This window comes from Thamnophis sirtalis, unplaced genomic scaffold, assembly GCF_051295495.1.
Source record: "Thamnophis sirtalis isolate CommonGarterSnake01/CBP01778 unplaced genomic scaffold, rThaSir2_p1.2 scaffold_5, whole genome shotgun sequence".
Lineage (NCBI taxonomy): Eukaryota > Metazoa > Chordata > Lepidosauria > Squamata > Natricidae > Thamnophis > Thamnophis sirtalis.
In genome coordinates, this window is record NW_028261385.1 from 2,936,742 (window position 1) to 2,960,986 (window position 24,245).

At 47.5% G+C, this 24,245-nt stretch overlaps 1 protein-coding gene across 1 annotated transcript in view; it reads left to right on the plus strand.

The window, feature by feature from the left end:
• UBAP2 (ubiquitin associated protein 2) overlaps positions 1 to 24,245 on the plus strand; it is a 138,691-nt gene that overhangs the window by 65,399 nt on the left and 49,047 nt on the right. Inside the window, 6 exon segments of the mRNA XM_087715246.1 lie at positions 6,123 to 6,190; positions 10,557 to 10,746; positions 13,233 to 13,446; positions 16,121 to 16,401; positions 18,200 to 18,369; positions 20,389 to 20,611. Coding sequence (XP_087571372.1) covers positions 6,123 to 6,190; positions 10,557 to 10,746; positions 13,233 to 13,446; positions 16,121 to 16,401; positions 18,200 to 18,369; positions 20,389 to 20,611 — 1,146 coding nt within the window.

Here is a 24,245-nt window from a genome sequence, read left to right on the forward strand (position 1 = left end):
GAAACTAATCCAGGAGAGAAGCAACTAAGAACTGAGGAGAAATTTCCTGACAGTGAGAACAATTAACCAGTGGAGCAGAAGTTGCCTCCAGAAGTTGTGAATGCTCCAACACTGGATGTTTTTAAGAAGATGTTGGATAGCCATTTGTCTGAAACGGTATAGGGTTTCCTGCCTAGGCAGGGGGTTGGACTAGAAGACCTCCAAGGTCCCTTCCAACTCTGCTACTGTATTAACAGTCTCTGGAGATTCTCAGTCATCCAAGTCACCTGAGAATACAGAAAGGCAGAAGTTTGTTACCCCGAAAGACAAAACACCCAGACACAAACTGAGCAACGTGGTATATGCAGGACAATGCATTGAGCCATGTGCAGAACTGTACATTGGGGGGAACAAAACAGCCACTTCATAAACACATGGCACAACATAGGAGAACAAACCCATCAGCACTAGATTCAGCAGTCTGTCTGCATTTAAAAGGCTCTTTTGAAGACTTTTGGACAGAGAGGATTGCTGGTTTGAAAAAGGGATTAAAGAGGCCATCTATATAAAAACTGAACATCCCTTTCTCGACATGGGGGAGGGATACAGCATCATCTACCTCCAGTCTACAACACAGTCCTTTCAGCAGTTCCAAGAAGGCTCCACACCCTTCTGCATCACTCGGGACACAGATAAACCTCCAAGTGGCTTCAACGACTTGCTAAAAGGATGCAAATGACCAGCTGCCTGCAAGGAGTATCAATCCTTCCCTTCCCCACCATCCGGTCAGACCGGAAGAAGCTTCTTGGATGAGAAGCAAAACGTCTTCAAAGAAAAAAAGAGAGATGCCTTTTGGAAAAGCACCTTTGGGACATTCCTTAACTGGTGCTTGCTGGATTTTCCCAGTCACTGTTAAATCTGGTCTCCAGTATTCCACGTCCTAGGAGGGAAGCACAAAACTTCTGTTTGAAAGACGTTCTGAGAGAAAATTGGGTGTGTTGTGTTATTTCTTGCTGCCGAAGCTTTGTGACTCAAAGGTGCTATTTTGTTTTGAAAAAGGCAGTTGGAATTTGTTTTTTTCCCCCCTGTAAGACGTTTCACTTCTCATCCAAGAAGCTTCTTCAAAACTGACTGAATGGTGGTGGAGGATGGAAGGATTCACCGTATTTTTCGGAGTATAAGATGCACCTTTTCACCCCAAAAAGAGGGTGACAATTTGGGTGCGTCTTATACACCGAATGTAGCCCCACCCGAGGCCAAAAACGCAATGCATGGAGGCATCGATGGTCTGTGGCAATCCCTGCAGCCTGGAACAGCTGATTGGGGGTATTCGGGCAGTCCGATCCACCCGCCAATCAGCTGTGCTGAATCAGACTGCAATAAGTGCTGAAGCTGACCTGGCTGGTCAGAATTTGCAGCAGCAATCACATTCAGAAAGCACACACAAGTAAGCGGGATTCAAAATAATAATAATAATAATATACAATACAATACCAAAAGCAGGTTTTCCAAGGTAGCAGTAAATACAAGCAAAACACAAGCAGTTTCGCTTTCAGTTCTCTGCTAAGCTAGGATCCTTCCTGTCTCCTTGTTGCTCCCACAGGAAATTTCAGAGTCCAAATAGGATTAGGATTAGGATTTATTACATTTATATGCCGCCCTTTTCCCCGAAGGGGACTCAGGGCGGCTCACAATTCAGTCAGGGAAGGGGTACAGACAGGGGATAAAAAGACGAACATAACAATATACAGTTTAAAACACACAACAACCATACCATTCGAGGAGGGGGACAGGCCCCAGGCCTGTCGGAACAGCCAGGTTTTTAGGGCATTGCGGAAAGCCTGGAGGGTGGTGAGGGTTCGAATCTCCATGGGGAGCTCGTTCCAGAGGATCGGAGCAGCCACAGAGAAGGCTCTCCTCCGGGTAGTCGCCAGTCGGCACTGGCCGGCGGATGGAATTCGGAGGAGGCCTAGTCTGTGGGATCTGATCGGTCTATTGGAGGTAATTGGCAGCAGGCGGTCTCTCAAGTACCCAGGTCCAATACCATGAAGGGCCCTCATTGGCTGACTTAGTTGCTATGCCTATTCATTGGCTGACTTTGCTAGCCAGCTGAATGCCATGGATACTGGTAGGCAGAGGCAGAATTTTTCTTTTTCTTATTTTCCTCCCCAAAAACTAAGGTACATCTTATACTCCCCAAAATACGGTATATTCCTTGAAGTCATCTGGTCATTAGCGCTCCCTCTGAGAGTCATTGAGACTTGGAGGTTTATCTGGGCCCAACCACTTTACGAATGCAGGGCACAACTTAGGAGAATAAACCCATCAGGAGTAGATTCTGCAGTTCATCTACATTTAAAAGACAAAGTCCCCTCTTTTGGAGGCAGCAAAGTCCATATTTTGGAAAGAGAGGGCCGCTGATTTGACAGAGGGGCCAAAGAAGCCATCTATGTCCAAAACAGAGGGGGGGGGGGAATAGGACATCATCCATCCATAGGACAACACAATCCTTTCAGCAGTTCCAAGAAGGCTCCACATCAATGAACCTCCAGGCGGCCTCAACGACTCTCAGAAAGAGGGCTAACGTTCAGATGACAGTAAGGAATATAAATCCTTCCATCCTCCACCATTCAGTCAGAGCTGAAGATGCTTCCTGGATGAAAAGAGAAATATCTTCAAGAAAAAGTAAAGTCCAGTTGCCTTTTTTTTAAAAAAAACACACATTTGGGACAACCATGACCTCGATGACTGAGAAACTTTGTGAGTTTCTTGTGTAGTAACTCAGTTAAGGTTTGACTTGGGAGGCTGACCGAACGATGCACTAAACGCCTCCTGTGAAACAGGATCCCCTGGATGGATTCTTCTTTCTTCCTTCCTTCCTTCCTTCCTTCCTTCCTTCCTTCCTTCCTTCCTTTCTTTCTTTCTTAGATTTTTATCTCAACTTTAAGATTTTTATACATCTCAAGGCAGTGAAATATTTATTTATTTATTTAAATTTATATGCCGCCCAATCCCGAAGGACTCCGGGCGGCTTACAAAAGGAGAAAGAAGAGAAAGAAAAAAAAATAAGAAAAAGACAGTTTAAAATCACAAAACACATGCATTCGTTCTAATCGGGGCTGGACCTCAACAATGAGGTCAACAGCCCCAGGCCTGCCGGAACAGCCAGGTTTTAACAGCTTTCCTGAAGGCCATGAGAGTGGGCAAGGTCCGGATCTCTGGGGGTAAATCATTCCAAAGGGTCGGAGCAGCCACAGAGAAGGCTCTCCTCCGGGGCCCCGCCAGCCGACACTGTCTGGCTGACGGCGTCTGAAGGAGGCCCAATCTGTGGGATCGTACTGGCCGTTGGGAGGTATGTGGCAGTAGGCAGTCTCTAAGGTACGCTGGCCCTAAGTCATGTAGGGCTTTAAAGGTAATAACCAACACCTTGAATTGCATCCGGAGACCAATTGGTAGCCAGTGCAGCTCGCGGAGGACAGGTGTAATGTGGGTGTACCTCGGTACACCCAATATCGCACCCAATATCCAATATGTTTTTCTTCTTCTTTCCCCCAAAACAACCACCACCTCAGGTGGACTACGCTGAGAGAGTGGGAGTGGCCCAAAGTCACCCAGCTGCCTTTCTTACATAAGGTGGGATTAGAACTCCCAAACTTCTGGTGATTGGCCCCAAAGTTACAAAGCCCACTTTCATGCCTAAGGCACAGTGATGGGTTGCAGGAGGTATGCCCTGGTATGGGCACACCAATGCCTGCCTGGAGCACCGGGTACCGTTCTGGTACGGTTCCCTGGAGGGCCCACCCGCCTGTACTCCTTACCTGTATTTGAGCTCTTCGGCACTTAAACGGAGCGCATGGCACCTGCGCGGCACTCCGCCAAGCAGCTGGAGCATCGCAGAGGTTCACGGAGGCGTTGCAAGAGGTAAGGATGCGTGCACCCGTGTGCTGCGCACGTTCATGTGGATGCCGGGCTCCGTTACACCATACCGGTTGCCACGGGATCCGGAATAGCAATAACAATAGCAGTTAGACTTATATACCGCTTCATAGGGCTTTCAGCCCTCTCTAAGCAGTTTACAGAGTCAGCATATCGCCCCCACAGTCTGGGTCCTCATTTTACCCACCTCGGAAGGATGGAAGGCTGAGTCAACCCTGAGCCGGTGAGATTTGAACCTCCGAACTGCAACTAGCCGTCAGCTGAAGTAGCCTGCAGTACTGCACTCTAACCACTGTGCCACCCCCACCACTGATAAGGCAGGACTAAAACCATCCCCTGGTGATTGCCCGAAAGTCACCCAGCTGGCTTTCATGCTTAAGGCGGGACTGGAACTCCAATTCTAGATCTCCAGTTCTAGGTTTCTGGGCTAGCATCTTAACCCCTACATAAAAGCGGCTCTCAAATTTGCATGGAGGGCTTATTAGTCAAGATCTCACCTGGGAAAACAACATGTCTCTGGTGATTGGAAAGGCCCAACAGAGACTTCATTTCCTTAGGGTCCTGCGAAAAAATCAGGTGGAACCACGGCTGATGACCTCTTTCTATCGGTCCACCATAGAAAGTGTCCTCACATATTGCATTATAATATGGTATGCTGGTTTAACAGTTGCGGACAGGAAGGCACTACAGAGAGTGATCAATTTGGCACAAGAAACCATTGGTTGCCCTCTGACACCACTGGGTGACATCAACAGATCTCGCTGCTTTAGCAGAGTAAGGAAGATACTCAGAGATGATTCACACCCTGGTCTGTGTCTCTTTGCACTTCTATCATCAGGCAGAAGACATCAAAGAATAGCCAGTTGAACAAATAGGTTTAAAGACTATCCTTGGGCTGTCAGACTTTTAAATACAGCCACAATCACTACATGCACATGCTAGGTTTTTTTTCTTTTTTTTTCTTTTTTCGTTTCTGTTATAATTTTGCACCAGTGAGCTTAAATAGCAATAGCAATAGCAGTTAGACTTATATCCCGCTTCATAGGGCTTTCAGCCCTCTCTAAGCGGTTTACAGAGTCAGCATATCGCCCCCACAGTCTGGGTCCTCATTTCACCCACCTCGGAAGGATGGAAGGCTGAGTCAACCTTGAGCCGGTGAGATTAGAACCGCTGAACTGCAGATAACAGTCAGCTGAAGTGGCCTGCAGTACTGCACCCTAACCACTGCACCACCTCGGCTCTTAAAACCAATTTCGTTGTATTTAAGTACAATGACAAAAAAAAAATTATACTTATAAAAGATTCCAGATTCGGTCCTTCGAAGGCTCTCCCTGCGGAAAATATTTCATCATCCAGCTAGGATTTACGCAGAATGAGGATTTCACATGCACTAAATTAGCATTTTTACACACAGGTTGCCTGGGATGAGAGGGACGTATCTATACCTGGCAATCTCTCCTTAACTTACAACAGTTTGTTTAGTGACCGTTAAATATTACATCAGCAGAAAAAGGTGACAGGATCATTTTTCACACTTACGACTGTTGCAGCATCCCCGTGGTCATGTAATCAAAATTTGGATGCTTGGCAGCTGACTCCTATTTATGATGGTCGCAATGTCCTGGGGTCAACGGGGAAGCCAGATTGACTTTAACAGCCGTGTTGCTAACAATAATTGTATTGCACGTAACCACTGTGGCAAGAAAGGTCACAAAAGTAGGCAAAATTCACAACTGTCTTGCTTAGCAGCAGAAATATTGAACTCCATTGAGGTCGTAAGTTGAGGACTACCTGCACAGAAAAGGTTCAAATCTGCTCTGAAGAACTTTATTCTGGCTTGGAATATACATTCCTGGAGAAGGGTGTGGGCTGAGGCTTTGATGTATTGGGGAGGGCTGCCATCAGTCTAAATGCACATGCCTTGAGGGGGAAATCTTTAATTTGCCAGCAACAAAAATGAAACTATTTGAAACTATATTTTTAGACGTTTCCCTTCCCCTAAACATGCATATGGTGCTGTTTTTCCGTCACTCCCCATATCCATGTAAATGATTGCCTTCAAATGAGATGTAATTTTGTCTGTACTTTACATCTTTTCAAGACCTAGTGTTGTTGCTGTTTTTTGTTGTTGTTGCTGTCTTCTGCAGGTGGGGGGAAATTAATGCAAAATATATTATGCTGCTCTCTTTTTTTATCTGATATTTTAGCTTTCGGAAACAAAGGTCTTCACAGCTTCATCAGTTCCAGCCGAGAACCATGTCGTTTCTGGTCAAAGGTACATATTCTCCTATGTTGATTCTCTTAACGGCTATTACGCCCTTTTTCTCAGATGGAATTGTTGGTCCTATCCATGTAGCATGTATGTGTATGTATAGTATTCCTATATTCCAATTGTAGATAAAAACCACTGTTTGATACAAAGCACGGCTGTACTTGCTCCTGGGTTGTTACATGTGATAAACCTGTGCACACCCTTATAATTTTTAAAAAATTACTTTAATGTTTGTCATTCAGATTTCAGGTTTTGCTCCTTCTTTTTTCTCCTTTCTTTGATGGCTCTGTTCCACCATTTCTATGTCACTTTTGTCCTGTGTTAAGTTGTTCCCACAGTGAGTGTCCCGTGGCGAGTTGGCCGTGGCCATTGGCTGTGGCAAGTTGTCCTAGATCCCCCAATTTACTGATAAAAATGTTGGACTTCACAGGACGCAGGATACAGCCCCTTACCTCTCCAACTGATGCTGCTCTCCAAGCTGATACAGAGTGATTTATGACTGCTGTCTAGCTGGGGTCATTCAGCCAATTATAAATCCATCTGGCTGTTAATTTACCATTGTATTAATGAGGCTATCATGAGAGGCTTAATCAAGTGCTCTGCCGAGGTCCAGATACAACTATGTTCATGGCATTCCCCCAATCTATTGAGCCTATAACTCCATCAAAAAAAAAATGGAGATAAAGTCACCCAGACTAACAGTTACCTTCCTCTCCTGGCTTCCTCACAAGCAGCAGCTTTTGAATAATCTGTTCTATATAGACCTCAAGTTGACCAGCCTGTATTTTTTTTTTAATGCTTTCCTAATTTAAAGATGGGAATAAATTGCTCTGGCTCTTTTGGAGTTTGCTTCCATCAGAGCTGCACTGGGAGCTTGCTCGGTGAAAATGCAGCCCAAAACCTTCATTTTTAATGCCCCCCCCCGGCGCCACACTGAAGCTGCTTCTATGGTAGCGATGTCGCTTCAAAATAGAGAAAAGCAAGGTTTTATACTTAGGCAAGAAAAACCAAACGTACTACAGATTAGGTGAAACTTGGCTCGGTAGCAATAACTGTGGAAAGAATCTTGGACAATCACTTAAATATAGCAATAGCAATAGCAGTAGACTTATATACCGCTTCATAGGCCTTTCAGGCCTCTCTAAGCGGTTTACAGAGAGTCAGCATATTGCCCCCAACAATCTGGGTCCTCATTTTACCCACCTCGGAAGGATGGAAGGCTGAGTCAACCCTGAGCCGGTGAGATTTGAACCTCTGACCTGCTGATCTAGCAGTAGCCTGCAGTGCTGCATTTAACCACTGCGCCACCTTGGCTCTTCAATATGAGCTCATAATATGAGCTCATAATATGCAGCAGCCACCAAAATTACATAAATGACCTTTGCGATCATAATTATAAGCAACTGCATTCTCTTCGCTGGTGATGCTCAACACCACCGATGCTGCTGCTACTTTACAAAAAGACCTTGACCATGTGCCAGAATGGTCAAACAGTTGGCAACTCCAAATCTCAACCAACAAATGCCCTGTCTTACACCTTGGCAAAATAAATCAGAACACCAAATAGAAGCTGGGCAGATACGACCTCGTAGGTCACTCCCACAATGTCAAGGACCTTGGGGTCCTCATCTCAAATGATCTAAATGCCAGAGCTCACGGTAACAGCATTGCCAAAGAGGCATTTAAGAGTTGTTAACGTAATATTGCGAAGCTTTTTCTCCGGTAATATTGAACTGCAAACTAGGGCATGCAAAACCTTTGCCAGACCAGTTCTCGAATACAAGCTCATCTGTCTGGGACCCACAGTGCATATCGGACATTAATACAATAGAACGAATCCAGAGATATTTCACGAGAAGAGTCCTCCGCTCCTCTGCTCGCAACAGAATCCCTATTGCCATCAGGCTCAACAACACTCGACAACTTAGAACTTCGACGCCTTCGATCCAACCTAAGCGTAGTACACAAAATTATCTGCTACAATGCCCTACCTGTCAATAGCAGTTAGCAATAGCAATAGCAGTTAGACTTATATACCGCTTCATAGGGCTTTCAGCCCTCTCTAAGCGGTTTACAGAGTCAGCATATCACCCCCACAGTCTGGGTCCTCATTTCACCCACCTCGGAAGGATGGAAGGCTGAGTCAACCTTGAGCCGGTGAGATTAGAACCGCTGAACTGCAGATAACAGTCAGCTGAAGTGGCCTGCAGTACTGCACCCTAACCACTGCGCCACCTCGGCTCATGACTACTTCAGCTTCAACCACAACAACACAGGAGCACACAATAGATACAAACTCAAGGTAAATCGCTCCAAACTCGATTGCAGAAAATACGACTCCAGCAATAGAGTGGTCAACGCCTGGAATGCTCCACCTGACTCTGTGGTTTCTTCCCCAAATCCCCCAAACTTTAACCTTAGACTGTCTCCTGTGGACCTCACCCCATTCCTAAGAGGTCTGGAAGGGGCGTGAATAAACGCATCAACGTTCCTACCATCCCTGTCCTAATGTTCCTTTTTATTCGCATTTATTTCATGCATTCCTAATCCTGTTTATACTTATACCTGTTATCTAATTCATGCTTGACAAAATTAATAAAATTAGATTTTAAAAAGCCAGCGCTGTCCTGGGCTGCATTTAGCAGAGGGGATAGAATCAAGATCCCGTGAAGGGATCCCTCAACCTATGACCACAATTGAACTCAACATTTATGTTGCTGAGTGAGACAGTTGCTAAGCGAATCGCTGCAGTTTTTAAATTAGCAACCCGGTTATTAAGTGAATCCGGCTTCCCCATTGACTTTGCTGGTCAGAATCTGGTGGCAAAAGGGGATCACATGACGCCAGGACAGTGCGACCGTCGTAAATATGAGTCAGTTGCCAACCATCCGAATGTAAACCACGTGACTGTGACGGGGATGCTGCAATGGTCGTAAGTGTGAAAAATGGTCCTAGGTCCCCCTTCTTCAGTTGCTGCTGTAACTTTGAACGGTCATTAAGTGAAGTGTTGTAAGTTGAGGACTACCTGCATTAGGGGCTATATCTTTATTACGTATTTGTTAGTTTGGCATCCCCCCTTTGCTCTTAAGAGCTCAAGGCAGCATCGCTCCCTCGCCCTGGCCCCCCTTTTTCCCCAGGACAGGAAACCTAAGGGATAGAAGCCTCTGGAAATTCTCAGTCATGATGAGAGCCAAGGTGGCGCAGTGGTTAAAGGCAGCACTGCAGGCTACTTCAGCTGACTGCAGTTCTGCAGTTCGGCTGTTCAAATCTCACCGGCTCAAGGTTGACTCAGCCTTCCATCCTTCCGAGGTGGGTAAAATGAGGACCCAGATTGTTGGGGGCAATATGCTGACTCTCTGTAAAACGCTTAGAGAGGCCTGAAAGGCCTATGAAGCGGTATATAAGTCCACTGCTATTGCTATTGCTATTGCTATTGTCCCAAAGGTGCTTTTTTCAGGGGGCAACTGGACTTTTCTTGTCTTTCCTTCTTTAAAGACCTTTCACTTCTCATCCTTTGAATGTATGAGAGTAGGAAAGGATTTTCAAAAGCTGCAGTCTGCAGGAACCATTTGCACCACTCGGGTGACCCTGAAGAAGACACAGATAAACCTCCAAGTGGCCTCAAGGACCCTCTGAAAAAGGATGCAAATGACCAGCTGCCTGCAAGGAGTATAAACCCTTCCGTTCCCCACCATCCAGTCAGAGCTGGAGAAGCTGCTTGGATGAGAAGCGAAACGTCTTCAAAAGAAAAAAAACCAAGAAAGTCCAGTTGCCTCCTCAAAAAAGCCCCTTTGTGATAACCCTGACCTGAAGGATGGAGGAATTCGAATCTCTGCAGACTTTTAGCCATATACTTTGGGATGAAGACCCTTGGAATGGTGTGGGAGTAGGAACGGATTTCTAGAGGGGAAAAATGCAGACTACGGGAACCATTTGCACCGCTCAGGTGACCCTGAGGACAGAGATAAACCTCTAAGTGGCCTCAACGACCTTCTAAAAGGATGCAAATGACCAGCTGCCTGCAAGGAGTATCAGTCATTCCATTCCCCGCCATCCAGTCCGAGTGGAAGAAGCTTCTTGGATGAGAAGCGAAACGCCTTCACAGAAGAAAACCCAAGAAAGTCCAGTTGCCTCCTGAAAAAAACCCCTTTGGGATTAAGGATTAGATTGAGTTGAGAGTGGTTGGCTGGTCCCACATCACCTCGGGAGCTCTTGTGGCTGGGGGGTGGGTGGGCTTGAACCCAGATTCTTCAGTCCTAGTCTTTCCCAATAGTCCCTCGGTCTCCCTCCTGTGCGTATTCTTTGCCTACTTTGAGTTCCTCCTGGCTTCCTTCCACTTAATTTCCTTTCTCTTCCCTTCGATGCCTAGCATTGACCTGGTGACGCTGCTTCAGAATCCGGGCGCCCCGAACCAAGACCCAGAGGCCGCCTCCTTCGATGCCACTCAGCAGCAAGGCTTCGGCCAGGCGCTCGTCTTCACCAATTCCCAGCACAACCCTCCGACGGCCTCGGGAACAAGCAACCCAAGCACTGTGAACACTTACTCGGCACAAAGCATGGTAACGTCCCCTCCTTCGGCTGACTCGGAGCTCCGCGGTCCAAGATCTTGCGGCCAATCCGGGAAAAGGAAACGGGACCGCGATGGGAACGCTTCTTTGTCTTTCCGCAAAGGATAATGGTGGGGGTCCCTGCTGCGCTCCGAGCTGGGTGGTTCCTTGCAGACGTCCTATTACCCAACTAAGTAACGTCATCGGGGTTAGAAGGGAGCAGGGTTTGCAGAGAGGAGGAGGAGATTGTGGAGTCCTTGGTGCTGTCTGAGCTGAGTGGTTCCCTCGCAACCTAAATCCCACCCATGTGCAAATGAAGTTTCTTTCCCGCCGCTTCAGCGGCCCAATTCCCAATGGGCTGTGACCCGATAGCAGTCCACGGTCTGGAGGTTGGGGACCCCTGCCCTACTTGGTTAATGAAACATTTGGAAGAAAACCATCAAGGAGTACCAAGGACTCCTTCTCCTCCTCCTCTTCTTCCTCCTCCTTTCTGCAACCCCTACTCCCTTCTAGCACTGAAGATGTTACCTACTTGGGTCATGAGATGTCTGCAAGAAAGCAGCCAGTTCAGAGAGCCCCTTTTCCTCCTCTTACGTCGTCTTCCTCCTCCTCTCCTCTCCCCCTCCTCCTCCTCTTCCTCCCCTCCTCTTCCTCCTCTTCTTCTCCTCCTCCTCCTCCCTGCAAACTCCACACCATTCTACCACTGATGATGTTTCCTAGTTGGGCCGTGAGACATCCAAGTTCAGACAGCACCAAGGGCTCCACGGTCCCCCTTCTCTTCTTCCTCCTCTGTGCAAATCCCTTCCCTTCTAGCACTGATGCTATTACCCAGCTGGGTCATGAGATGTCTGCAAGAAAGCAGCCAGCTCAGAGAGCCCCTCCTCCTTCTCTTACATCTTCTTCCTCCTCCTCCTCCTCCTCCTCCTCCTCCTCCTAAGTTTGCGAATACACACATCACTACTATAATATATGCAATAAGCAAAAGGATCCTCTTCATCCTGCCTTCTCCCTTGCGTAGAAAGCCAGCTTCCTGGGTGTGGATTAGCAGGGGTTTTCTTCACACTGTGTGAGGGAGACCTATTGCCGGTAAGGTCTCTACAGAGGGGCCTTGAGGTCCTAGTCTGGTGCCCAGCAGGAAGGGGATTACACTGTTTCCAGATGCAAACAATACACACTATGCAAGCAACTAGCAATACAACCTACATCGCCTCGCTCAGTGTCCCGGCGGAGTCGCCAACACAACATCCCCTCCCCTCCTCCTCTTCTCCTCCTCCTCCTCCTCCCCCCTGCAAACTCCACGCCATTCTACCACTGATGATGTTTCCTAGTTGGGTTGTGAGACATCCACGTTCAGACAGCACCAAGGATTCCACAGTCCCCCTTCTCTTCTTCCTCCTCTGTGCAAATCCCTTCCCTTCTAGCACTTGATGCTATTACCTAGCTGGGTCAGGAAAGGTCTGCAAGAGAACAGCCAAGCTCGGAGAGCAGTAAAGACCACACAGTTTAGCCACAAATTCTCCTTTCCATCCATTATGGATAACCTTTGCACCTGGAAGCCTTCCAAGGGAGGCTGGGTTACAGCTTACCGGCGCCTTCCAAATGGAAGCTGGAGTGATCTACTTAATGTGATCCTTGTGAGGATCACAGATTACACACATATGCATAATAATTCCTACCAATTTGCCTTGTGGGTGAGGTGCCCCAAAGTTTCAGTCTGAAAGACTCCAATGCTGACTTCTTTCCTGTTACGCATCTGACTGGTTTATGTGGGAATCCAACTCTTCCTGGGCCTTTGAATCTAGGTTTAATAAAGCCATTTTTATTGTTGGTGATATCTAATCCATGCCTGCTCCTTTTAATATAAAGTGCATTAATATAATGCTAGAACTTAAGGAGAAACGCCCTGACAGCGAGAACAATTAACCAGTGGAACGACTTGCCTCCAAAAGATGTGGGTGCTTCATTCACTATTGGAGGTTTTTAAGAGAAAAATGGACAGCCATTTGTCTGAAATGGTATAAGGTTCTCCTGCTTGAACTAGAAGACCTCCAAGGTCCCTCCCAACTCTCTTATTCTGTTAATCAATCAATCAATCAATCAATCAGTAGGAGTTGTGAGTGCTCCATCAATGGAGACTTTTAAGAAGAGACTGGACAGCCATTTGTCTTGAAATGGTATAAGGTTCTCCTGCTTGAACAGGGGGTTGGGCTAGAAGACCTCCAAAGTCCCTCCCAACTCTCTTATTCTGTTAATTAATTAATCAATCAATCAGTGGGAGTTGTGAGTGCTCCATCACTGGAGACTTTTAAGAAAAAAAATGGACAGCCATTTGTCTTGAAATGGTATAAGGTTCTCCTGCTTGAACAGGGGGTTGGGCTAGAAGACCTCTTAAGGTCCCTTCCAACTCTGCTATTTTTATGTTGTATTCTATAGTATCGATACATGCAGTGTGGTTGTTATTCGCTTGCCTCACCTTTGCTACTTTTCCTTCTCCCTAGTCTTCGGTGCTGAGTTCTGGATTCAGAGAACTGAGTTCTTCAAAGTTAGCCAACTCTACTGGATCTCAGATTTTGGAACCGCTGAAATCTCCAGGTTTGGGCCAGTTGGCCTCACAGGGTCCTCTCAGTACAGCCTCTCCAGTGTCCGCAACTCCAACCTCATCCTGGGATGTCAAATCTTCGACTACGCAGCCTTCGATCCTCAGCCATTTCGGTAAGTGTTCAGTCTTGCAAGAAGAAAGTCAGTAGAACATCCCTGCTTCCCCCCCCCTCCCCCCCCCAAAAAAATCCTTACACACAGTGTCACATATTTTGTTGAAATGGAATGAAACATTGTCTGATGAAACATTCATTTCGGGTTTTCAGTTCCTCCGGTGTATTGTTGTTGTTGTTGTTGTTAAAAAGAGCTATGGTAGTGCAGTGGTTAGAATGCAGTATTGCCGGCTAATTCTGCCCACAGCTAGCAATTCGATTGTGACCGGCTCAAGGTTGACTTAGCCTTCCATCCTTCCGAGGTGGGTAAAATGAAGACCCAGATTTCTGGGGGCCAGAGGCTGACTCTGCAAACCGCTTAGAGAGGGCTGTAAAATCACTGTAAAGCGGAATATAAGTCTAAGTGCGAGTGCTATTGTGATAGATAGATAGAATAGAATAGAATGGAATAGAATGATAGATAGATATAGATAGATAGATAGATAGATAGATGATAGATAGATAGAAAGATAGATAGATAGATAGATAGATAGATGATAGATAGATAGATAGATAGATGATAGATAGATAGATAGATAGATAGATAGATAGATAGATAGATAAGATAGATAGATAGATAGATAGATAGATAGATAGATAGATAGATAGATAGATAGACAGACAGACAGACAGACAGACAGACAGACAGAGCGAGCTATTGTGGCGCAGTGGTTAGAATGCAGTATTGCTGGCTAACTCTGCCCACAGCCAGTGCATTCCTGATCAGCTGAACATTTACTCAGTCTTCCGTCCTTCTGAGGTTGGTTAAATGAGGACGCAGATTGTTGGGAACAATATGCTGACTCTGTAAACCACTTAGAGAGGGCTGTCAATCACCGTGAAGCAATATATAAGTATGTTACTGAGATGGATGGATGGATGGATGGATGGATAGATAGATAGAGGTAGGTAGGTAGGTAGATAGGTAGATAGGTAGATAGATAGTCAGTCATGGTGGTGAAGTGGTTAGAATGCCGTATTGCAGGCTAATTCTGCCCACTGCCAGCAGTTCGATTCTGACCGACTCAAGGTCGACTCAGCCTTCCATCCTTCCGAGGTGAGGAGCCAGATTGTTGGGGGCAAGAGGCTGACTCTGGAAACTGCTTAGAGCAGAGTTCCCCCACTTTTCCAGGTTGGCTCCTCGGGGCAGGGTGGGGAGGGGAAGAGATGATTTTGTGGGAGGGGCAGGTGCATGTGCGCATGCATGAGTGCCCGCAACGTTTGTGGTGATGCTGACACAAGTGGGGGCATAACCTCCCGCTACGACGCTTGGCTGAGTGTGGAAGCACAAGTGCATGCAGATGTGCGTGCACCGGTTGACCACTCACGTGGCCCAGTGGCAAGTAGGCCATGGCCTGGTAGTGGGATGTGGCCCACAGGTTGGGGATGTCAGGGTTCCGACCAATTCCCTAATAGAATCGGGAGCCTCGAGGCATGGTGCAAGGAAAATCCAGTTGTTTATTAGGAGCACCAGGTCAGCACGATCTGGGTGAAGCCAGGTGTGACTTCACCCAGTTTGCACCTCTGACCGTTCCCCTCTCACCCCAAGGTGCGTCACCAGTCCCATTCCCCAATGAAGCAATTTCGCGGGTCGTAGAAGTCACTCCCTCTGGCCGTTGAGGATCTCTGTGGAGATGGCCTTGACTTCGGAGGGCTAGGATGTCTTTTGTTTTGACTGAGGTGTGAATTCCTCAACTGCAAGACAGAATTTCCCATCCCTCTGCCTATGGCAACTCGGGAGCAGGTTGGGAAAGCTTTGGGAGTTGACAGAAGACCCATGGCTTAGAGAGAGCGGTAAAGCACTGTGAAGGGGTATATACGACAAAGTGAAATTGTTATTATTAAATTTATATCTCGCCTATCTTGCTATGGGGATACTCTGGGTCTTATTATTAGTTATTGAATTTATATGGCTGCCCAATTCACACGTAGGTGATCCTGAGTGGCCTATCACATTTTTTAAAAAAATTAAAAGACCAATCATCTAATTAAGGCAAGGGTGGGAAACGGTGGCCCTTTTAAGGACTTGTGGACTTCAACTCCCAGAATTCCTGAATCAGAATAGAACTGGGAGGAACCTTGGAGGTCTTCTAGTCAAGCCCCCAGCTCAAGCAGGAGATCTTGTACCATTTCAGATAAGTGATTGTCCAATCTGGTCTTAAAAATCTCCAGTGACGGAGCCCCCACGACTTCTGGAGGCTTCCAGTGGTTAATTGTTCTCAGTAAGAGGAACAGAGTTGGAAGAGATCTTGGAGGTCTTCTAGTCCAACCCCTGTCCAAGGCAGGAGACCTTATACCATGCTGGATAAATGGCTCTCCATTCTTTTCTTGAAAACCTGGGCACTCACAACTTCTGGAGGCAAGCTGTTCCACTGGTGAATTGTCCTCACTCTTACGAAGTTTGAGCAAGTGTTGAGGCTGGCAGGCCTAAGCTTATGAACCAGGGGCCTCCAAACTTGGCAACTTTAAAACTTCTGGACTTCAGTTCCCAGAATTCCTCAGGTGGCTCAGGAATTCTGGGAGTTGAAGTCCACAAGTCAAAAAAAGGGCCCATCTTCCCCTGCTCTCAGGTTTCCCTAAAGTGAGGTTCGATGGTGGATTTCCATGTTTCTTTTTTTCTCCCTAACCCTGTCCAGACTTCAAATCCCAACCTGAGCCGTCCCCGGTCCTGAGTCAACTGACCCAGCGGCAGCAGCAACCCCCGCCCCCACCGGCAGCCGCCGTCCCACCTCCCGGGCTGGAATATTTCGCCTCTCAGAAAGCCCGGGAGCCCTTGCCGGTGGACAGCTGCGCAGCTGGCAACAAAACCGTCCCACTCTCCAGCCTGTGTCCAGAAAACCAAGGGGTGCCAGCCCACCAAACGCAGCAGAAGCAGATGAAGCCGTCAAAGCGGAGGACGCCCCCAGTTTCAAAGTGAGTAATTATGCAGCGGTCAAGTGATAGTAGGGGGATTTCTGGTAAGTGGCCGATCTGGACGCAAATGAAGACAGCCTGTGTCAGGTCTGCCATCTTCCGCATTCTTCATTTCCGTGGCATAATACAATAGAATACAATAGCAGAGTTGGAAGGGACCTTGGAGGTCTTCTAGTCCAACCCCCTGCCTAGGCAGGAAACCCTGTAACGTTCCAGACAAATGGCTATCCAACATCTTCTTAAAGACTTCCAGTGTTGGGGCATTCACAACTTCTGGAGGCAACTTCTGTTCCACTGATTCATTGTTCTTTCATCATCATCTCCTGACTTAGGGGCAGGGGTGAAATGTTCTGAAGTCTGCTACCGGTTCGCTTCGCGCGCATGCGCACACCCCAGGCACTACCGCGCAGCGCTGAAAAGGAAGTTTAAGAAGCCTTTTCTGAGTTTGCAAGGGGAAGTACAACAGCGAGGGGAGGGATGACAGCTGTGCCACGCAATTTAGATTAGCTAGAAAGCAGGATTTCCTGCTGATTATCACACAGCTGATCATCGGAACCGGTAGTAAAAAAAAAAATGCTAGTCATGGTAATTCCAACAATCAGCTGTGCAACAGCTGTGCCGCACTGATTGTTGCACAGCTGACCACCGGAACTACCGGTTCACTTGAATTGGTAGCATTTTTTTAACTAACAGTTTGGGCGAACCGTCCCAAACCGTTAGCATTTCACCTCAATCCCTCCAAGACGGAGTGGCTGTGGTTTCCGTCATCCCAATTTGTGCATCTTGTTCCATCTTTGATGACAGGGGGAGAGATTTTAGCCCCCTCAGAGAGGGCCTGCAATCTGGGCATCCTCCTGGATACGTGGCTTAGTTTAGAAGAACACCTGATGGCCGTGACCAGGGGGGGGGGGGGGGGGGGCTTTTACCAGGTTCGCCTGGTACGTCAGTTGCGCCCCTTCCTGTATCGGGATGCTGTGTGCACAGTCACTCATGCCCTCGTCCTTTCTTGCTTGGACTACTGTAACGTTCTCTACATGGGGCTGCCCTTGAAGAGCACCCAGAGGCTTCAACTGGTCCAGAATGCGGCTGTGCAGGTTATCATGGGGGCACCTAGGTCCTCCCATGTTGCACCCCTTTTAGGCGGCCTGCACTGGTTGCTGGTTGTCTTCCGGGTGTGATTCAAGGTACTAATTATGACCTTTAAAGCGCTCCGTGGCTTAGGCCCAGGGTACCTGCGAGACCACCTACTGCCACCGGTAGCCCCCCACCGTCCAGTGCGATCCCACAGAGTTGGCCTTCTCAGGGTGCCGTCGGCCAGACAGTGTCGGCTAGCGACCCCCAGGGGGAGAGCCTTCTCTGTGGGAGCGCCTTCCCTCTGGAATGAGCTGCCCCCGGAGCTTCGTATAATCCTCGACCTCCGGTCCTTCCGACGCACCCTAAAAAGTTGGCTTTTCCAGCAAGCCGGCCTGGCCTGAACAGAATAAAATAAATTATTGATCACTGTTAATTTTAATGCATTTTTTTTTAAAAAAATGTTATTGTTAATTCTAATAGGGTTTGTTTGGGATATTCTTTTTTTTAAAAACTTTTGTATTATGTGTTTCTTTTAATGTTGTACGCCGCCCTGAGTCCTTGGGAGAAGGGCGGCATATAAATCCAATAAACCAAACCAAACCCCTGACTTAGAAGACTGAGTTGAGGCAGGTCTGACAGATTCTCTCCGATGACAGGTGATCAATGCATTAAAACAGGAAAAGGTTCCTTTTTTTTCTCTGGTTACAATCTGCTATGTCCCTTTTCAGATCCCTTCCTCCGCGGTGGAAATGCCCGGATCGACGGATGTTTTGGGCCTAAACGTACAATTTGGGGCCCTTGAATTTGGGCTGGAACCGGCGGTCTCAGAGTTTGGACCTGCTTCAAGCTACGAAAGCAGCCCAGCACCCAATAATATCTTGTACACCAAGCCTGTAAAGTAAGTGGATTTCCAGTCTAGGGGTTGGGGTGGGGGACTCAAAGAGAGGCCGGTGGCCTCACCCGTGTCGTCCTCACAATGCCGGAGGATGCGGCCGAGGTACGAAAGGATGGCCCTCCGAGGCTCTGACACAGAGCTTATTTGAAACCAGATGGCTTGAGAAGCAGGAAGGCGAGGCTGAAGTTGCCCTCTGAGCTCCTGAAGAGACCTACCCAGAAAATGAGGGTCCCGGAAAAGGTTAAGAACGTCAGAAGGGTTGGGGGGCATCCAGTTCCATTTCTTCTTGGACGGTGCTGGAGCATACACAAACTGACAGGTTGGGAAGCAGGAAGTAGAAGAGGAAAATGGTTTCCTAACACTGGTGATGTTACCTTGTTGGGTGATCAGATGTCTGCAAGGAAACCACCAAGTTTAGAGAGCATTAAGGACCCCACAGTCGTCGTCGTCCTCCTCCTCCTCCTCCTCCTCCTCCTCCTCCTCCTCCTCCTCCTCCTCCTCCTCCTTGCAAATCCCATTTTCTTCTTGCAGTGTGTTACCTAGTTGGGTCATGGAATGTCTACAAGAAAACCAAGCTTAGAAAGGATCAACAACTCCACAGTAGCTCTCTCTTCCTCCTCCTCCTCCTCCTCCTCCTCCTCCTCCTCCTCCTCCTCCTCCTCCTCCTCCTCCATCATCCTACTTTCTTCTAGCACTGATGATATGCCCTAACTGGGTAATGAAACATCTGCAAGAAAACCACCAAGCTCAGAGTACCTACGGCCACATGTCATAGTCATCTCCTCCTCTTCTTCCTCCTCCTCACAAACCTCATTTCCTTCTAGCACTGATAGTGTTACCTAGTTGGGTCATGAAACCTCTACAAGAAAACCAAGCTCAGAGAGCATCAACAACTCCATAGTAGTTCTCCTCTCTTCTTCTCCTCCCTTCTCTTCCTCCTTTTCCTCCTCCTCCTCCTCTTCCTCCTCCTTCTGCTCCTCAACACCACTCCCTTCTAGCACCGATGATATTCCCTAACTGGGTAATGAGCTTGTCGATCAGAAAGGTTGGCAGTTTGGCGGTTCGAATCCCTAGCGCCGCATAACAGAGTGAGCTCCCGTGACTTGTCCCAGCTTCTGCCAATCTAGCAGTTCGAAAACACGTAAAAATGCAAGTAGAAAAATAGGCACCACCTTTGGTGGGAAAGGAACAGCGTTCTGTGCTCCTTTGGCGTTGAGTCATGCCAGCCACATGACCATGGAGACGTCTTCAGACAGCGCTGGCTCTTCAGCTTTGAAACGGAGATGAGCACCGCCCCCTAGAGTCAGGAACGACTAGCACATATGTGCGAGGGGGAACTTTACCTATAAAGCCTTAGTAAGGCCACACCTGGTCTTGAATAAACAAACTGCTGGGTTTCCTTGAAATCTTGACTCTGCCTCGCCCTCTGCCAGGATTCGAACTTCTCGTAAGGCTGCCGGGTCTTTTTAAGTGGTGGAAATGTTTTGTCAAATATTCCTTTTACTCCTTCTTCATGTACAGGTAGTCCTCAGCTTACGACCACAATTGAGCCCCACATTTCGGTCGCTAAGCCCCATTTGACCTCTCCTGCAGCCTTCCTTGTTGCGGTGTTTAAAGGAATCGCGGCAGCTGTCAAGTTAGCAGAAGGGTCGTTAAGCGAATCTGGCTTCCTCATGGACTTTTGCACATCAGAAGGTCTCAAAGGGGGGATGATGTGACACTCACACACCCTTCCCCCGGGGGATGGGGGGTGGAAACGACATGCTGCAACCGTCATAAATATGATCCAGTTGCCGAGCGTCTGAATTTTAATCACAGGGACGTTGCAACGCTCCTACGTGTGAAAAATGTTTTGTAAATCCGTTTTTTTTCAATGCTGTTGTAACTACGAACGGTCACAAAACTGTTGTAAGTGGAGGACTGCCTGTATTCCCCGGCTGCGTATTCCTTTTAGCATAACTGGTGAGCTGACTGGTGAATCCTGAGTAAATCTTGACAATCCGTGGTTTTTACCTTTTCCAGTGAACCTCTGAATACCTCTTTGCCAATGTCCAATACAGCACAGGAGTCCACCTACGTCAGCCCTGTGGTCACGTCCAGCCTGACCTGCTCTGTCCAGAGTACTAGCCTTGTCTCGGCCTCTTCCTCCTCCTCCTCCTCCTCTTATGACCAGGCCTCTGTGCATAACAGGGTGACATACCAAAGTCCGGTGCCTCCGTCAGAACCTGCCTCCGTGGCTGTCATGGTGAGTATGCTCAGGGAAACCCAACCCCCATTGCCTTTGGTGGATTTCTTAAGAAGAGGGTGTTCGCTGGCATCAGATGGACTTCCCTTTATATTTACTTTTTTTTTTTTTTAATTTTTAATAAGATTTTATTGGTAAAACGAAAATACAACATCCATAACTTGTAAAAAACAATACAACTACATTTCGAGATATTCCCATACTATCAAATCATATAAACATCAAAGGTTAGGTATCTTATTCCTTCCCTCCCTCTTCTCTTCCCTCATTTCTTTCTTTTCCATACCCTTTTCTTCCCTCCCCCCCTTACTTCCTTCTCCCCTGCCTTCCCTCCTTTCTTTTCTCCTTTCCTCCTTTCCTTCCCCCTCCTTTCCCTCCCTCGATCCCCCCCTCCTTCTCACATACCTTCCCTCCTTCCCTTCCTCTTTCCCTCCTCCTTTCTTTTCTCTTAATCTCCCTCCTTTCCTCCCTCCTTCCTTCCTTCCTTTCAACACTCCTTCTCTCTTTCTTTCCCTCCCTCTTTCCCTCTTTACTACCCTCTTTATATTTACTTTTATTAAGATATTTTTAGGGCCTTTCTCTAAGCAGCTCACAAGCAACAACATATACTGTGGAAAAATGCAATTACTTATTTATTTAGCATCTCCTGAGAAACGTAACCGAAGGGAAGTAAATGTATGCGCAAGCATATTTATAAAAACACAGCCATCCTCATTCAACGACCGCATAATCCCTTGAGGGCAACTGACTGGAGCTAGCAGAGGGTTTTAATGGCCAGATGTCCTTCCTGTCGCCAGTGTGGAGTTTTGTTCAGCAGAGATATTCTCATGGTGCCCATGGGACTGGGCCAGCCTAGCTACAAGACAAAAGACCTCCATCTCGAGGGTGATGGGATTAAGACGTGAGCCGTAGCAGCAGGGCTCACTGCATTACAAAATCTCCTAAGGACGTTGCATCAGTCCAAACTTCAACCAAACTTATCTCTGACAAACATAACCCCATGTGGCCCCATGAGAGTCTGACTACAGCCAATAAAACACATTTCTTGCAGAGAAACAGGAAGCTACCTAGGATCGAACTCACAGTCTCCTGATTGTGAGGCCAGAGCTCCACCACTAGGCTACCACATTACTCCATATATATAAAAAAACACAGTCAAAATTACCAGTGTTTCAAAAATAAAAGGCATCTTATACTCCAAAAAAATACGGTGTCCAGGAAGAATCTACCCATGCAATCATTTAGAGTCAACTTTGCCTAATGGCACTTAATCTATCAATCTATTTTGATTTATTACTGTGTTTCCCCAAAAATATGATCCACTTCGAAAAGAAGCCCCATCATGTTTTGAACACATGTGCTAAAATTAACCCCTAACCCCAAAATTAGTCCTAATTGAGGCCCCACCCACCCTGGGGTGCAGGGGGCGGGGCGCACAGATAAAAATCAAGCTAGGGTGGGGATGAGGGGAGTGGAGCTGCCCTTCCTACCTACCAGGTTGCACACCCCAACACCTGCCTCACCTTTCTCCCCTAACCTGGGAACTAATTTACACCATTAAGGGTCACAGAACCTACATGCCGATTGTTAGGAATTACAGTGGAAAAAACCTTGAATTTCTACCCCGCCTGTCAGGTTTCATAGTATCTTTTCCCAAAACTATGTCTGGGTCTTATTTTCTTTTGACACCCCCCTTCCCCCAAAATGGCTAGGGCTTCTTTTTGGGTGGGTCTAATTATTGACAGACCTCATCGCCGCTTCATCGACAGCCCCGCCCAGCAGGAGCCGCTGCCGGCCCATTTCTGCAGCCGCTTGCCACCGCTCACACGCATCCCCCCCAGCCTCCATTTCACCATCACCAGAGCCTTCTGGAAAGATCTCTGCAGCCAAGAAACAAGGTCTGGATTGATGTACGCATCCCCCCCCCTCCCCTTACCCTCTGTTTCGCCATCACAACCTTCTGGAAAGCTCTCTGCAGCTGAGAAACAGCTCCAGGTCGATCTGTAGGGGCGATGTGCGCATCAATCCGGATCTCATTTCTTGGCTGCAGAGGGCTTTCCGGAAGGCTCTGACAGCAAAATAGCGGCAGTTGTCAGTGCCGCGGCGGCGTGGTGAGTCAATAATTAGACCCACCCAAAAAGAAGCCTTTGCTTTTTTGGGGGGGGGAACGGGGTCAAAAGAAAATAAGACCCAGTCATATTTTCCGGGAAATGGTATGTTTTTCCATATGTCATCCCGGAAACCTGACAGGCGGGGTAGGAATTCAGGGCTTTTTCCACTGTAATCCCTAACAATCGGTATTTAGCTTCTGCGACCCTTCATTGTGTAAATTAGTTCACAAGAACTGGGGAGAAAGGGTTAGAATAGAATAGAATAGAATTTTATTATTTGTATGCCGCCCTTCTCCGGGAGGACTCAGGGCGGCGAACAATTCAAGGGGAAAAGGGGGAACATAAAAACAAAATACAAATAATAAAAGTAAACAACAGTCGCACAACCATACATGTCGAGAGGGGAGGGAACTCATCACCCCCAGGCCTGTCGGCAAAGCCAGGTTTTGACGGCTTTTCGGAAGGCCTGGAGAGAGGTGAGGGTCCGAATCCCTGCGGGGAGTTCGTTCCAGAGGGCCGGAGCCGCCACAGAGAAGGCCCTCCCCCGGGTAATAGCCAGGTGGCATTGGCTGGTAGATGGCACCCGGAGGAGGCCGACCCTGTGAGATCTAATGGGTCTGTGGGAGGTAATTGGCAGCAGACGGTCTCTCAAGTACCCAGATCCAATACCATGAAGGGCTTTATAAGTTACGACTAGCACCTTGAAGCGTATCCGGAGACTGATTGGTAACCAGTGCAGCTCGTGGAGGATAGGTGTAACGTGGGTGTACCGAGGTGCACCCACAATCGCTCCTGCGGCTGCATTCTGGACGAGCTGAAGTCTCCGAATACTCTTCAAGGGCTGCCCCATGTAGAGCGCATTGCAGTAGTTACGAATACTACTCTCCTGCCTCTCAATTGGCAGCCTCCTTCACACCCACAATTGTGTTTTGCGATGTTAAGCCGTTTTGTTTTTAACGGATCGAATCGGATCTCTCCATCTTGAGCGTCAACCAAGTTTTAACACTCTTGAGTATTGTGCCGGGGGGGGGGGGGGGGGTTCCATATTTTCTACCCCGGAGGTTAATTTTTAATCCTTTCCTTGTTACAGAACAGTCCTTGAGTTGCCACCCTAATGAAGCCTGCCCATTATGGTCGTAAATTGTGACAATTGTCAAGACATCATTATGCCTTTTTCTTTTCTTTTTTTTTTGCAATGATGGTTTAAGTGAATGCAGGAGTCATTAAGTCAATCCATGGTCACCAGAGGACGGTTTTACGAATGAAGCCCACCCAGAAATAAATGCTGGTTTATTGTTCAAAGCGTTGCTCAAAGATAAACGCTCAATCATCATAAAATACGGTTATATTTCAGGACATTAGGTATAGCAGTAATTAAATGTTAGGGAGGGGAATTGCATTGAACACATGGGGGATTTTTTGATGTGCTTTGTGCTTTTGCTTTAATTTTAGGGTTTAAAACGACACTTTCCTTTCTTTGACTTTCAGAATGGACACAACGGTGTTCGAATGCAGCCAGCTCT